This window comes from Homalodisca vitripennis, chromosome X (genome assembly GCF_021130785.1).
Source record: "Homalodisca vitripennis isolate AUS2020 chromosome X, UT_GWSS_2.1, whole genome shotgun sequence".
In the NCBI taxonomy this organism is placed as follows: domain Eukaryota; kingdom Metazoa; phylum Arthropoda; class Insecta; order Hemiptera; family Cicadellidae; genus Homalodisca; species Homalodisca vitripennis.
This window is the reverse complement of record NC_060215.1, coordinates 137815414-137832725: the sequence shown is the minus strand read 5'-3', so window position 1 is coordinate 137832725 and position 17312 is coordinate 137815414. Positions and strand designations below refer to the sequence as shown.

At 34.9% G+C, this 17312-nt stretch overlaps 1 protein-coding gene across 4 annotated transcripts in view; it reads left to right on the top strand.

Moving 5' to 3' along the window:
* Positions 1–17023, top strand: part of LOC124369895 (glutaryl-CoA dehydrogenase, mitochondrial) — a 34887-nt gene extending 17864 nt beyond the window's left edge. For all 4 annotated transcript variants that reach the window (XM_046828047.1, XM_046828050.1, XM_046828048.1 and 1 more), the window contains 4 exons: positions 3837–4053; positions 7178–7407; positions 10111–10271; positions 16902–17023. In XM_046828047.1, the coding sequence (XP_046684003.1) occupies positions 3837–4053; positions 7178–7407; positions 10111–10271; positions 16902–16972 (679 nt within the window). In that variant the 3' untranslated portion in view covers positions 16973–17023. The remainder of the gene's footprint in view (positions 1–3836; positions 4054–7177; positions 7408–10110; positions 10272–16901) is intronic.
* Positions 17024–17312: the final 289 nt, after the last annotated feature.

The following is a 17312-nucleotide window of genomic DNA, read 5'->3' as shown; positions in this document are numbered from 1 at the left end:
TTTGGGAAATTAAAATATGACTTTGTTGGGTTTTGCTTAATGTTGCTACAATGTTGCATTACAATATTATTTTTATTTCTGGTATTATGGCTATATAGATCTCTGCTAAAAGTTTGAGATTGAATATATTTCATAATGTATAATACCGAGTCAAATATATATATATATATATATATATATATATATATATATATATATATATATAGGTTAATAACAGTTTGCAATTCTAGTTTTATGAAAAGTGGTTTGCAATGGTCCAGTGGTTGTGCTTGTGCTATTACCCTAATTGCCTTTTTTTGTAAGATAAGAATTTCATTGATTTTAGTGCTATTACCCTATATTACTAAACCGTACCTTATTATAGATTAAAAAAATGCATAGTAAGCACATTTTACATAGCTTTCAGGCACACATTTCATTATTCGTCTCAGTAAAAAAATTACACGAGATAATCTCTTGGAAATATATTCAATATGAGGATTCCATGTTAAATTTTTTATCAATAAAAATACCTAGAAATTTTACACAAGAAGAGAAATCATTTAGTATATCATATTGAGGAGTCCGTTTTAAGGTGAATAAAATATTTTGGGTTTTTAATTCATTTAATAAAAAGCCATTTGACCTGAACCACAATGAAGCTTCTTCAACTGTTTTCATTCACAAGGTGTTTTAATGCTGCAAAGTCTGTATGACTATTTATGAAGGTTGTCAGACTTAGACTCAGTTAACCAGACTAATCTGATTTAGAACGATCTAAGCAAAGTTTGATACTTGGCCAACTGACAACCAATACCTCAATTTTCTGTGTGAATATAATATTTGAAGTGAATACAATATATTTACAATATATTTACGTTCAAGTATCATTTGGCTCATCAGTTTAATGTTAAGTGGAATACAGATTTTATAATAGATGAATCACCATAAGGGGATGACAAATTTTGATTGGTGGTGAATCTGAATTAAGTAGTGATTGCTCATTTAATAGGTTCCGTATGAAGTACACCTGGTGATTTCTGTTAATGTAACACAATTTGTTCTGAATGCACTATGAACTTTGCTTTTAGCATACCAAAGATTAAATGAAGTAATTTTTAAGCTAAACGAACAAATATTAATCAAAAATTGGTTAATTTAATATTAAAGATTTTGTTCACTAAAATATGTGTTCTTATTTTTAGTTTATATCCATAATAGTTCAAGAAGTGCTTGTTCTGGTTGAAATGTATTGTGAATAGCTCAGTATAAAATTGCAGTGTTGATGATTCATTTCTTTAGTTGGTTGTCAGTTATGGAACTCCCTCCCTCCACCATCACTTCTACCAAAAGCTGCTCAATGTTCATGGCATTACTAAACCCATTAAAAAAACAAGTGTTGCAGTTTCGTTTTCATCAATTTGGTTACTCATAGTTACTATCTAATAATATGTGACAATCTTTTACAATTACAAATAATATAAAGAAAAATTCTACGATTTTTCTGGTTTGAAAAGTGTAATTCAGAGACTTTAGTCAACTGGAGTATTGCAAAGTATACCATGAAAATCCCACTTAAAGGAATTACATTATCGATGGGTTGAAAAATTAAAGAAAACTAATATTTTATTAGACAAAATTTAGAATATTTGCCAAAAACATTTGAAACAGCTTTTTTGATAAGCATAAAAAATGTTATGAAAACATGGTCATGAGTTAAATGTTCCGGAGTCTACATGTTACAAAATTTTGGAGAGAGGACTTAAGTTTACTTGTTATAAAATATAAGTAATGCATGCTTTGAACCCTGTTGTAAATTCAAATAGGTATGATCTTTTTGTTCACATTCTAGGTAAAATGAACTGGATCAAAAAATGTTAAATCACACTGTGTTAAGTAATTAGTTTGCCATTCACATTTTTGGATATGCACTCAAGATTATTGATCCAGTTTTCTTAGCTGAAAACACTAACAGATTCATCTACCTTAAAGGTTGGAACTCTATGCCTAATATTGCCATAAATTGAAAACAAAAATCTGATTTTTCAATCAAATTCAGTACCGTCTCACTTTTCTGATACTGTCTGTAGTTCTGAATAGAATGTTTCTCAAAGTTGGATAGGACAAGCTGCATGGAAGGCTCAAAAGACATCTTAAAAGGGAACCAATTCACAACATTAAACATTAAAAGCAATGGATCTGAGTTGCAGTTCAATTGGTTACCCTAAAAGTCTTTCTTGAAGTATGCAAGGAGTTTAAGTTTGGCTCGGACTTCTGCTAGTTGATTGAACACTTGTCAATTTAAAATAAACCATAAACTGAAGTAAACCTTTTTAATAAATTCTTTATACATATTATGTTCATGGTATTTTTTAATGTGTATATTTTTGTAAAGAATGTTAAAAGTATACCATGACTTTGTGAACACACTTTGTATTCTGAGTGGTTATCCTGCCTGTGATAATATAGGTGTGACACGGCAGAGGGATGAAAGTGTAATTTGTGAAAGAGTGAATCCAAAATTAGTATTTTTTTTACTTCAGTGAGTGATATAGCATTTTTCCTTTGAAGTAGTGTAAAAATATATCTGTACAAAGAAAAGGATATTATTTCAATAGCTGATGTAAAACTTATATGAAGTATTAAAATTAATGTTGAACTAGAACTAGATGAAGTGTAAGATAGTACCATATGGTTCTATCTTTGCCTGCATAAACAAAGAGTATTTCGTTTAGTTTCATTTATTACTGTCTGACTTGTAGTTGTCTTTGCAGAATGTTAAAAAAAACATATTTCTCCCATAGTTTCATAAGGATATTAGATTGTCTCCTGCAGGAAATCAAAATGGCTATTGTTCATCACAGCCTTGTATCGGTTAGCACAGAACTTTGTGTCAAATAAAACTTTTGTAGGCATATGATTGAATTTCGGGCACAAAGTTAAAACTCATTACTGGTTACCTAAAAAAGCAGCAAACTACCCTTTAGTCACAGTAGATCATGTTTTATATATTATTTTGAAATTTTCTGCCTTTCCAATTTATTTATGTGCTTTGTAGTGATATTTCTCGTTTCTCCGGTTGGGAATAATTGAAGTACACCTGATGCTTTACTCTTACCCCAGATGAGGTTTTTGAACCCTGATGGAAATGTTTTTATTTTTTTTTTTCTTAGAACAAGAAGCTTATAAATTGCACTTAGTCCTATAAGAACCACAGTGCTGCTTTCGGAGTGACAGGATATTCAGTGAGTAAGGTTACCATCGAGATCCATGAGGAAGAATTAGGGCACTAATCTGGAAGAAGGAGAAGCCAGCTCTGAACAAGCCTCTCCAGTCAAAGCAGGTAGTGGGTGGTACACCCTTGTTGAGGCTAGCAAGAACCTCTGATAGGGAACAAACCCCACTCCAACAGTCATCTCCCGCAGTAGACTAGACCTATTAACCACCCTTGCCCTTGCACCCCAGAATCTCGACATTTGCGATTAGTGATTTGCTTCTGGACAAAGGCGCACCGACGGGAAGGGCGCCCAGATTTAAGTGACAAATTGGTTTTTGCTGTGCCCAGTGATAGGTTCAACTGGAAAATATAAACCAGCCAGAAGTGATCAATGCTGGGTTCAATGTTTTTAGTTACTGAGCATGCTTTTATTTTGTGTTGCAATTCGTCACATAACAAACCAGTTCTCCCTCTAAATTGTGTCTCACAGATAATATGGTAGCTGGATCAGTGCTTACATTCTTGTCAGAATCCATTTGTCACAAATCTGGAGACTTCACTAATAGAAATTGAACATAAATAAATATAAATGTAAGTTATATTCAAAAAATAACTAAGACTTGTGATGATTGCTTTGCAGGATAACCAACTCTCCTATAGCTGACATATGTATAGTCTGGGCAGTGTGTGAGGACAGCAAAGTGAGAGGATTTCTGGTGGAGAGAGGCACTCAGGGGCTAGAGACTCCGAAAATACAAGGCAAGTTCTCCCTGAGAGCTTCCATGACAGGGATGATACTTCTCGACTCTGTTATTGTCCCAGAAGAAAATCTCTTGCCTGGTGTTGAAGGAATGAGGGTTAGTTTTATTTTATAACAGTTACAATTTGTGTGTTATATTACTGATTACGCCGTTTTCAACTTGTTTTTTATACTCATTGGTATACTGGGTGGTTCTGATAAAAGTGCAAATTTTTCAGGATTGATAGAGGATGTGGATTCAAACATTTTTTGTCCAATACATGGGTTGAAAATGTTTTGTTTCCAAGAAAATTGAGAAATTGTGAAATGCCTTTTTGTAGACATCACATGTGTATCCTTATTCAGCCAGAAAAACGCAGAGCTATTGAAACTAAATGTGTTTTTCTCCTTAATTACAAATAAAAGAACCACTTCATGCAAAGAAAAATGTAAACAATTATTAAGTAAAAAAATATTATTAAGCAGCAGTAGTGCTGTGGGTGTTATTAACCCTTTGCATGCGAGCCTATTTTCCAAAAGTACTACCCAGAAACGCCAAGGGCATTTTCAGCAGTTTTGCAAGCTTTCACAAAATGTATCATAACTTTTTTATTTTTTAACAGATATTGATGATTTTTTTACCATTATTTTGGTTATGAAATGCCCTTGTTCAGTTGGTAAATTGTAGTTGCATAAATGTAATTTAAACTTATAAAAAAAATTTAAATTAAAAAAATATTTTAGTACAAATAAGTGGTTTCAAAGAAATGTATGTTGATTTCCTGTTATATCCTAGTAACCTATATCTTCAACTTAACCTAATTACAACATTTCAAAAGCCTACCTTATATAGAAGTCCAGTTGTGATATTTTTCACTAAATGTGACACGGGCACAGTTTTTGTAAGTTGCATGGACGTTGTATGTAATGTTACACTATATTCACAAATCAATATTTGACACTATGCTAAAATAAATCTTACAGAAACACAAAACAAAATAATCTTCCCTCAGTCTTTCACTGTTAAAAGTCACAAAACTATAACTAAAAGAGACTATGTACATTATTTACATTACACAGATGGAATCTAACATCGGTGTTTGCCAAAACAAATGGCATGAATGCCATGAATCCCGTGTCATGTAATACACCTAACTGTATTTTCACTCACTGGTGACTGCTCTCTCTTTCTCTTATTCATTTTACTAAATTTTCAGTACACATAAATAATAAAAATGCCCTAACAACAAAAGTAATGAGAGAAATACAAACGTAAACAACGCACAGCAACACGAACGTAACCTCACTCTCGACCAAACAATCCAACAGCTGCGAACCTCAAATACAACCAAACAAACAGTCCATAGAGGAATAAACTACTTTTGTGGTTTCAAAGCAACTAATCGACTATTGATTAGTCAAAATTTCGCGTCAAGCAGATGAACTATAAGAAAATTACAGGCAAAAAACGTGACATACCTATATTACGGTCGTTGGCGGTTTTCAGTTGAGTAATATAATATAAGGTACGTTGGCGTGCAAAGGGTTAAGAACCCTGAATCTTTCAAAATGTAAGACAGTCGATTTTATGAAGAGTGCAGCTTTGCATTGACACAAATGCGAGTAATTTTGAACATTTGCTATAGTAATAATTTTTTTTTATTCTTGTTCACATTACGAGGTTATTTTATGTTTTATTACAAAGGAAATAAAGTTTTGTTTCAGCTTATTTGCTTTTTTTTGGCCGACTCTCGTAGGGAACACCATGTGTTGCCTACAAGGAGGTGTTTCACAAATTTTCAATTTTTTCGGAAACGAAACATTTTTGACTCTACCTGTATTGGACGAAAAATATTTGTATTCACATCCTCTATCAACCCTGAAAAAATGTGCACTTATATCGGAATCTGCCTGTATAGAATAACATAAAGGAATAATGTATATTGAAACAGTAAAGATAATATAGCTCTGTGAAAATGTTGTGTTACATTCGCTGTGAAAAAAGTAAGTGAGATGTTAATGAAATAAATAAATAAATGATAAGTACTCATTAAGCTCAACACATTTTGTGTACTTGGAGTGAATTTTTAATTCTGTTGTTAAATTAATCTCCTGCCTGCTCACACAATGAACTTGACTTCGGAGTGAGTATAATATATGCCCTCTTAACTAACCACATATAGAATGGAAGCTTGGCTGGATGAGAAAAAGGCCATCTAAAACAGAGATCACAATTGATTATACAATTGATGGGCTAAAAAATATAATGAATCTAACGCTGTTTATAGCTATTGATGTTTGTTTCATAGCCACTACAAGTCGTTTACATTTAGTTCAGCTCATTGTGTGAATATATTAATTCTTTGTTTGAGGTTTATTTTTGACGATGGAAGGATTGTGAAGGAAACAGGATTTTTCTGGACATTTGCCATCGTTCAGTGATACAAAAAAATCAGTAACACTACATTTCGAGATCTGCAATATAATGAAATAATGAGATCTGTATTATATTAATCATGCAACATACAATACACTCACAAAAAAGTTTCACAACAAATTATAGGTAACAGTGTAAACAGTGTACTACTGCATCAGAGATAACTCAAAACTGAGGTAGTAGAAACATAAACCTTTTGTAATATACCAATGCTGAAAGATTTAAGTAATGTGTTCCTTAAACAATGTCCGAATCATTACTTTTTAAGAAAAAATGTATTATTTACATTAAACTCTGTGTTGACAAGACACATATTTACCTTAATTTATTAAGGCCTTGATTAATTTTCATTTTGCTTATCTTTATAAAAAAAAACATGTTTATGACTGCTGGCAGTGCAGTCATTTCAGGTCAAAACATAATGGAGCTCTGCTATTTTTTGTTGTAGTCATGCTAATCTTTGAGTCCCTTTATCTTTTTCGTGAGAGTAACAAGAGAAAGCAAAGACCAATGAAAAGAGAAAGTGGCTTGACTAGAAGATCGACCTGACCACAACCAAAATTAGTAGCTCTGTTAAATAAACAGTAGCCACAAAGAACCTATTTCTGATAATTTATTATGAGTGGGTGCTTGGTTTTTGTAGTAATTTTTACGAAATCAATGCTATACATCAGTAACTAAAATATCAGTAGTTGTTTTATACTGGAAAATTATGAATGACCTAACCTTGCCATGTCATTGGAAACTGACGCACCACTTGAAATTTAGTTTGTTAATTATAAGCTACTGTGTATTGATGTTCCAGGGACCGTTCTCGTGTCTGACGTCGGCACGGTTAGGTATTGCGTGGGGAGTACTTGGAGCAGCAGAGTTCTGCATGGCTGCGGCGCGCCAGTACACTCTGGACCGTGTACAGTTTGGCCGTCCTCTCGCAGCTACCCAACTGGTGCAGAAAAAGCTGGCTGATATGCTGACAGAGATAACACTCGGTCTGCATGGCTGCCTCACCCTCAGCCGCCTAAGTGACAGTGGCCTGTATGTACTTGTGCATGTGTTATACAATCTTAAATAATCTTGCGTATTTACAAGATTCTTTTCTCTGTTGATTATGATTCACGCTTTACTGTAATTTTCAATCATGTGCCAGAATTTTTGTTTCTACAATGTGTAGATGTGTAGTTAAACCACATTTTAATGATTGGTGCACAATGTTTGTGATGTTATGTAAACTAGTAAACTGACAGATGTATGATTAGACAAAGATATGTATATATATATATATATATATATATATATATATATATATATATATATATATATATATATATGAAACCATACAGTCTTAGGAATATTACGAAATACTGAAATACAACATTAATGTTGAATACAAAAACGTATGGAATTGAATGAGGGTTATTTTTTTTTAATGTACTATTGATGATGGATGTGAAACCCCAGATTCTTGGATATTTATCTGAGGAATAGAGGAACTGATTTGGTTGTGAGTCTGGTCTCTTACTAAACAAACTTCCTCCCACAAAACCTAATCTTACTGAGGAGGAAATGGTGTCGATCCTATGAGACAGTCAACGCAGAGCAATGGTGGGAACATTCAATACGAATGTCAAGCTCAGCTCCTTTTCACCTTCCACTTAGTGCTGCGTCTCAAGTCTAACGCTGTGACAGACTTGACTCCTGGAATTTGGATGCAACACCCATCTGAAGAGTTCCAAAACAGTCGGTGACAAAGAAGCTCAAGAACTCTTTATATCATGTCAAAATCAAAGACACTCAGACTACAAACAAATATAATTCAGATGAAGTAGTGTTCTCATTGTCTCATCAGGTGCACAATTGAGACAATGAGAACACCGCTTCATCTGGATTACTTTTGTTTGTAGTCTGGGTGTCTCTGATGTCAAAACGTTTTGAGCTTCTTCATCACACCGACTTTTGATCTCTTCAGATGGATGTTGATTCCAGATTCCAGGAGTCAAGTCTGTCACAGCATTAGACTTGAGACGCAGCACTAAGTGGAAGGTGAAAAGGAGCTGAGCTTGACATTCCTATGACACAGTCAAAATCTTACCATCCGATAAAGGAAACGCTATAGTCATACTAGACATGGGTTAACGTATTAACCCTTCCCACGCGGCAAACGGATATATCCGTTAGGCCTAATTTTGACCAAAACGCGGTAAACGGATATATCCTTCAAAGTCTATTTTGTGTTATTTAATAAATTGTAGTTGCCGTGGAATCCGCTAGAGTTCAAGGGAGTGTTGAATACTTGTTCCGAAAAGCAGATGTTACAGTTTGAACCTCATTGGCGCGTCGCAGTGGTGGGAGGGCATAGCTTTGTCCCTCTTGGCGTGATTTAGCCTCAGTCCGCGGTGAACCATTACGCGGTAAACGGATATATCCCGGCACGGCATATTTTAGTGTTTAACGCTGTTTTGCCATATTTCCTTATTTATTGTTTGTGTTCCTGTTGTATTTAGCATTATATTATCTTTTTATTTTGTTATTACTTTATTTGTTGTGTCGTTATATATCTATATTGTTCTATGCAATGGCGAATTCTGAAGATTTTTTGTAAAATTTGAAAATTTGTTAAAAAATATAGGGGTCTGATTACTTTGTGATACTGTATTATTTTTTATTCCTATAGCCACCACTAACTAAAAAAAAAATTAGTTGGTAAAATGTAAAAAAAATTTAATGTTAATTACGCGTTATGAGTTAAAATTGAAAGATAAATTCCACGTGGGAAGGGTTAAGAGAAAATCACAGAAACTTTGTGAGCTGGCAAATACATTATGTTAAATAAGAATTCAACTGGTGTGTTTGAGTGCAGAGTTGCCAAAACACTTCAAAAAAATAAAGCACATTTTTCCGATACATTTAGATCAATTTCTTACCATACCAAAGTGCCAAATATAACTTCCAAAAAGTTCTTAAACCTGGCATTCCTTTTTCAACGATAATTAGTTCCCAGGATTCACAGTTTAGGGAATTATCTAAAATCAAAATTCTCTTGTGCATGCTAACACCACTTGCATAAAAAACAACTTGTTTATTAAAACTCTTTAAGGACTTGGTCAAGAAGTCGAAAACTTGAAAAAGCTTGAAACTGATAAGCTAGTTAGCTTTGATGTCGAAAGTATGTTCACTGATGTAGACGCACTCAAAAACATTGAATTTTGGTTAAGAGAAGATCAAACATTAAATGAGAGAACTAAATTTCTGAACCCAATCATGGAGCTGTTAGTAATATGCACTCAATGCAACTATATTGAACTAGACAGTAACATTTACTGCCAAGATGAAGTGGCAGTAGGGTCTACTCTATTACCCATTTTTGCCAATATTCCTGGTTTTTATGAGTCATTTGGTGTAATAATAAACAATATTTAATATAAAAAATGAAAATAGTTATGTAATTATCTTTTTTAAGCCGTTAATAGGAAATAGTTAAGAAAATAAAAAACCGTTCAAGAAGAATGCCAAGATCTTTGCTCATGATTGTTTTGAAGCATTATTACATAGCAAAAATATGAGCTTATAATCTTCAAAGAGTTAAAACATTTTGAAAGGAAACTATTCTTACATTGTGCTTACTAACTACTCAACAACTTTTACATAGTACTACATTATATATTTATGGTAAAATCATCTAACTCATATAGCATGGTCAGTAGTAAAGGCTGTACCCCTTACAATTGTTGTGTATTGCAGACTGTGCCCAGAACAAGTGTCCTTGTTGAAACGCAACTCTTGTGGCAAAGCTCTGGAGATAGCACGGGTAGCTCGGGACATGTTAGGAGGGAACGGCATCAGTGACGAGTACCACATCATACGGCACGTCATGAATCTGGAGGCTGTCAATACTTATGAAGGTAACGCATTTACTTCTGTTTAGTAGCTTACCTGTTTACTTGTAATTACGATTGCAGTTGCTAAATAATCAGTATCTAATTTACAGCTGTCAGTCATTTACAGTGACAATGATAATTAATTATTCAAGCAGTAATTATCATATCATACATTTAAGAGTACATAGAAGTACAGTAGAATCCTGCTTATCCGAGGAAAATGGGACCGAGACTACCTCGGATAGCGAAAAACTCGGATAATCCAGAGAAAATGCTAAATAGGTTATAAATAACAACAAACATGTTGAATTTTAAAGACAGTATTATTTATGTGCCAAATTCGTATTTAAACTTAGTTACAAACAGTTTTTATATAATATACAGTAATATAGAAAGTGTAAAAATAATCTTTTAAGTTGTGGAAAAGTCTTTGATTGATTTTTGTGCTAAACTCTTTCTCCTTTCCGTCGCTGAGATGTACGCCACCGCTGCAGTGTTAGAAGGTCAAATGGCGTGGAGTCCTCTTGCTGTTTGATGTAGGCAATGGCAGTGTCGATCGCCTCCAGTCCATCGGAATGAGACACTTTAGGGGTGATATTTTCTGTGTCAGGTTCTTGCGGATTGTTGACAGTGTGGAAAATTGCGTTATCACTAAGTTCCATTTGAACATCTTCATTGCACCACACACGGATATCTTCATTTTCTATTTGCTGGTCACAAGGAATCTGATTAGCCAGTTGTGCTAATTCACATAGGCTTTCATTGTCCTCTGCTGATACATTTTCTTTATGCTTTGGCAAGTTTTCTCCACGATTTTTGTAGTGTTGAATTTTTAACTTCGTCCCAAGCCATTGCAATCCAAAAAAACTGCATTTTCGATTGTTATTTTGATATTCTGTAACACTCATCCCATCGTCTAGACGTGAAATAAGGGTTTGTAGAAGTCTATGTCTGTTTTTTTTTTTCATAGTCTCAAGAACTGGTTGATCTAGGGGCTGTAGTAGCGAGGTTACATTAGGGGGTAAAACATGGTTTTAATATTACCACTAAAAAGCTCTTCCTCATCGTGGTGTGAAGGTGTATTGTCCATCAATAGGATTGCTTTTCGGGGAAGCTTTCTGTTTTTTAAAAATGCCTCGACAACAGGGACAAACTTTATAAAATGATTCCTTAAATATCTAGCTGTTCATCCATGCACTTTTTTTGTTTCGGTACATGGTGGGCAAACAGTTAACATTGATGAGTTTAAAGGCCCTGGGTTTGTGAGCCTTTCCAATCAGTAGAGGTCTCAATTTAAATGTTCCTGATGAATTGGAGCATGCTAAGATTGTAACATGCTCTGTGCTCTTCTTAAATCTTGGAGCAGAGTTTTCAGATTTAGCCGTCAAAGTTTTAGTCGACAGCATACGAAAATTGAGACCAATCTCATCGCAGTTAAATATTTGGTCAGATGTTAGACCAGACTACAAAACAACTTATACCAATTTATTTTGAAATTCTGTAATTTCTGAAGAATTTACCAATCATTTTTCACCCACAATATTAAGCTGTCTGATATGGTGCCACTTTTCCACCAGTTTAACCATCTATCACTGGCTGTAAAACTGTCATCATCATCCTTAAAGTTTTTATGAAATTCTATTGCCTTCGCTTGTAGTATTATGCCAGTTATAGGGCTGCCCAAACTCTGCATTTGAGTGACCATAAAAACAAAGCTTCTGATTTCAACTCATATTTGCCTTTCTTCATTGTTTTCTGCAATAAACTACCACCCGCACTCACACATTTACTAACAAATTTCTCAACGTTTTGTCGGTTCCGTCTCCAATCACCAACAGTCACTTCACCAACTTCTAGATCTGCAGCCACCATTTTAATTGTCCCGCCATTGCCTGAACGTGTTAATGCTTTCATTTTTTTCCAGAGAAATCACACGTCTTTTTTCGTTTGCCACTCATGCTGTAACACTAACATTGTACACTTTCCACAGCTAAAAACATGGGTAGACCACAGTAACAAAAATAAGAAACGAAACGAAACGAACATGTCCAAATAACTTGTGCAACTGACTAGTAGAAACGTCTGTGGCGATTCAGAAATATGGCAACGTTGCAGTGTCAACTCAGTGAAAGTTCATTCATATAGGCTACGCTCAGACGAGCCTCCTTCAAATAAACGTCGGGCACCTATCATAAATCAGCAACTGTTACGTCACCAACAGGATGCGTATTGCAACAATTCACTACTCAACCTAGCAGCAGCCAGAGTACACGCACCACAAATAGATATAGCCTAGCCACTAGTCACACACACATTATCTTATTATTTTACTGCAACTGCTTGGTCTATAAAAAAACATTTTTTATCTTCGAAGGCCTCGGTTAACCGAGAGCCTTGGTTAATCGGGACTCGGTTAACCGGGAGCCTTGGTTAATCGGGACTCGGATAAGCGGGAGTCTACTTTAACTTCAAAGATACCCTATTTCTGTGCGTATCTTTTCCTTTCTTCAATAATAATAAAAGTAATAATAGCTACTTTTATCAACAATAATATTTTATTAGCTATCAGTATATTATCCTGTTAGGTAGTAATATCGTGTTAATATCAGGCTAGATAACTTAAAGTTACAATTCTCAGACACTTGTCTAAGTGAATGCCTCCCACAAGAAGACTCTTGTCGTATTGAGAAGTGAGTTATTTAATCTCTGTGTAGAATTCTGCCATATTTGAGCTAGGCATGCTTTGATATACTCTTACCTTATTCTCTTAAAGATTAGTGACCTTAGCCATTTTAATGCAATAGGTGAAACTCTGAGTAGGTGCCAAATTAGAGTTGTACAGACGATGATAAAATGGCGATGACCGGTGAAAGCATTTGGTGTCAGCCAGTATAATATCAACTCCTTATTTCTCAGTAACAAACTCAACCAGCAACTTGTCCATTTTCTCTTCCTAATGTGAATCAACCATAGGTGATTGTGCTGTTGCTTTTCTTCTAACTCTGTATCCGCCTCTGATTTATTTGTAATAACTGCCGTCTCACATGTACTACTTCTGTTCTCAACAATTCAATTTCTGTTGATGCACTTTATACAATAGCGTTGAGTGGGTCATTGAAGGAATTCTGTGATCCAATAAGGCAGTTCATGAAGCAGCCAGCTATTGTGACAGCATGCTCTCAGAGCTGTCTGATAAGGTCGTTGGACAATGCTTGTTGGGCGGACCTTGGACCCCGCTCTCCTGCCTCTGCCAAATTTGCAGGCATATTGTTAAAAATTTTTAATTTTGATAATTTGTTAAGATAGACTAGTAATTTTTGATTTTTTAGTCCCTCATGACATTTACTTAAAAATAATACTCTGTACCCTACAACTCTTCTCACAAAACTTACATTCTATATTATATTATAACTTATTTTGTTAAAAAAGATTTTCACAAATTAAAAAAATAATAATTTTTGATACTTTTTTCTGGTTTTATTGTGTTTGTGGTAATCTAAATATAACTGTTAGTGAACAAATATAATTTCAGTTACTTTCTAAAAAAATGGAATTAGCAGCATGAACTTGTCTGAGGTGCGGTAATCCTCAATAAAATTGTTCGAAGAAATTCAGTATATTCATGTAGCCTTGGCTTTTAACTAAAGTAACAGTTGTACATTTATATTTATAAATGTACACAATATTCTTAGTCTTCTTGAAACAAAGGGCTAGCCTAACTTTAATAAAATACACAGCATGAACCAGTTTTTCTTACAATATATACAGTAGTCTTTGTTTTACGTCTCTTTTCTCCTGAACCAGTACTCTCCTTGCTGCAAACAGCAATTCCTTCCATTCTTGCCTGCCAGGTTATTGCAAGTTGTAGATTACCTCTGGAACCATCACCAGCTTCTAGAGGTTGAGGTCCAATGGTAACTTTATTCCTAGGAATAACAATGCCTTCACAAAGTCCTCTATGATTAATGTGGTAAACTGTCTCATTTCCAGTTGTTTCTCCAGTTGTATTTTCTTGGTAGAAAATGTATGGATTCAGGATCATTCTCACAAATATAAAAAAAACACAAAACCCTAAAAAACGAATGTACTAAATTTTAGGAAATAAAGAGATTTGGAAAAACCCCAAATTTACTATATTTAGGACAATGGTATTTTTAGCAAAAGTCATGATGACCTATTTATGGGATGTTGGGATTTTAAGAGCATTACAAGTGGGTAAAAAGTTTATTAAGTTCAGCTTTCAGCATTTTTATTTATGTGTTATTTGTATACTCAGTGTTTTTTCAACAGATTATGGAGAAAAGGAAATTGTTTTAATAAAGTGATATTCTTGTTTATTCACAGCAAAGCTTCTTTGTTATTGATATTAGTATCGTGATATTCAGTCAATATGTGAATGCTGAGTTTAGCTTCAGTTCACCTTCCTCTTAGCGCAAAGCCTCTGAAATCTGATGCTGTCATCGACTTAACTCTTGGAATCTGGAATCAACTTCTATCTGAAGAGATCCAAAAATATGAGCAACAAAGAAGCTCAAAACAAACTCTTTGCATTGTTTCAACATCAGACACACAGACTACAAAAAAATGTAAATTTAAATGTAAATGTAAATGACTGTGTAGTTGTTTTCTTTGTCTCATCAGGTGCAAGATTGATATTTCAGACGTGGTCCCAAATCATGGAGGAGCAACCAAGTTTTCCACACATAAAGTGGCTATGGTGGAAAATGGATTGATTCTATACGAATATTGAGTTCTGCTCCATTTCACCTTTTGCTTAGTGCAGTGTCTGAAATCTGATGCTGTCACATACTCAACTCTTGAAATCTTGAATCAACATCCATTTGAAAAGATCAAAAAGATTCAGCAACAAAGAAGCGCAAGACTTCATCACTTTCAGGCAGAAGCTCAATAATTAAAAACTGAAAGATTCTTCCTCAATCCATAAAATTTGTTTATCAGTGACATGACAAAGCTTATTGTACAACGTTTGTTCATGAAGTGCATGAACATCGCCCTAGTGTTGACCTATGGTCTCAATACAAATAAACAGTGTGCTCCACAAATATGCAGCAGTTATTACAGCAGGTAGCTAAGTAGGTTGTTAAGTTTTAGTCAGATGAATCTGAACAAATACTACGGGGTCCAGGATATATGAAGCAAGTACTATCCTTTGGTAGTACTTTCAGTTTTATTCACTGGAAACTAAGTAATTGCTAAAATCAGTATAGTGATGCAATTACTATTTTTATTCACTTCACCCAATATAAAGGGTTCTCCATTTTGGGCGGGTAGATGTTGGCAGCCTGTGGTGGCCATGTTGTTTTGGTGTCAGCTGTTTCATTAGTGTATTGTTGTTCAGTGGGTGCTGGCATTGCATGACAAGGTATTTCATCATGACGAGTTACACGATTGAGCAGCACGTTCAGATGATTAAACTTTATTATAAAATGAGTGTTCACTAGTTAAAACGTTACGTGTGTTGTGACCATTTTAAGGCAGACGCGGAGGCCCTTCATTGTCAACTCTTCAACGTTTGGTAGCTAAATTTGAGAAGACCGGTTCGGTAAACAACCAGCCTACACCCAGATGTCAAAGCAACAGCAGATCTATCGAGAACGTCGCCGCTGTCCTTGATAGTGTGCAGAGGAACCCGAGGCAGTCAATTCCTCGCCGTGCACAAGAACTCAGCCTTTCACAAACTTCAACTTGGCGAATTTTGTGTCTGGATTTAGGCCTGCATCCATACAAAATCCAACTGACCCGGGAGCTCAAAGTTTATAACCATAGACAATGCCATTTGTTCGCCGAATGGGCTTTGGAGCGTTTAGAAGAGGACCTTAATTTCGGCCGAAAAATTATCTTCAGCGACGAAGCACATTTCTGGATGAATGGCTATGTTAACAAGCATAATTGCTGTATATGGGACAATGCCAACCCACATGAGGTTCACCATGTAGTGGTGCATCCACAAAAAGTTACTGTTCGGTGCGGATTTTGGGCTGGCGGTGTGATTGGTCTGTATTTTTTTGAAAACAACGTTGGTGAGGCCATCACTGTCAACGCCGAACGCTACAGAACGATGACAACAGATTTCTTTTGGCCCAAATTGAACGATATGGATGTAAATGACATGTGGTTTCAGCAGGATGGCACTATATGCCACACAGCGAATGACACCATGAACATTTTGCATGAACGATTTGAAGGTATGGTTATGTCTTGCAGAGGTGACGTGAATTGGCCACCAAGATCGTGCGATTTGACGATTCCAGACTTTTTTATGGGGTTTTCTGAAGTTGCAGGTCTATGCCAATAGGCCTCAATCAACCGATGAACTTAAGATCAACATAACCCAGGCCATCGCTCAAATTCAACTGGATTTATGCGGCAGAGTAATTGAAAATTGGTCCACTCGAATCCATACCATTGTAAGAAACCGCGGTGGACATTCAAACGATGTCATATTCCATACATAATGGCATACTTGGGCCTTTCATATTAAAAATAAATTTCGTTAATATATCATACATAGCTTGTTTTATTTCATCTCAGCATCTACCCGCCCAAAATTTAAAACCCTTTAATTAAAGTGATATTAATATTTTTCACAACATAAGTATATATAATTATAAGACTTGTATTTTATTGGTACAGGAACTCACGATATCCACGCCTTGGTCCTGGGGAGGGCCATCACTGGAATTCCAGCCTTTTCTTCTGTTTGATACAAATTATGTCTTTAAAAGAATGTTAAATAAATAAATTGTTTCTGTTGACTTAAGGTGTTTTATTTCAAATCATAGAAACTGCTCTTTGTGTCCAAAGTGTTTAAAGATTATTCAAACAAACTTTAATACGATTACAAACTTTACTGTGCTCTCCATTTCAAATTGGATGGAATAATTCACAGACACAAAACCAAAAACAGTGGGGCTAGTTACTTATTATCAGCTGTTAGAGTAATGATCAGCTGATTATGCAAAGTTCATGGCTATAGAAGTATAATAAAAAATGAATCACCCATGTACTGAATTGAGAGAAGCTTTATTTTCTTAGATGTGCAGT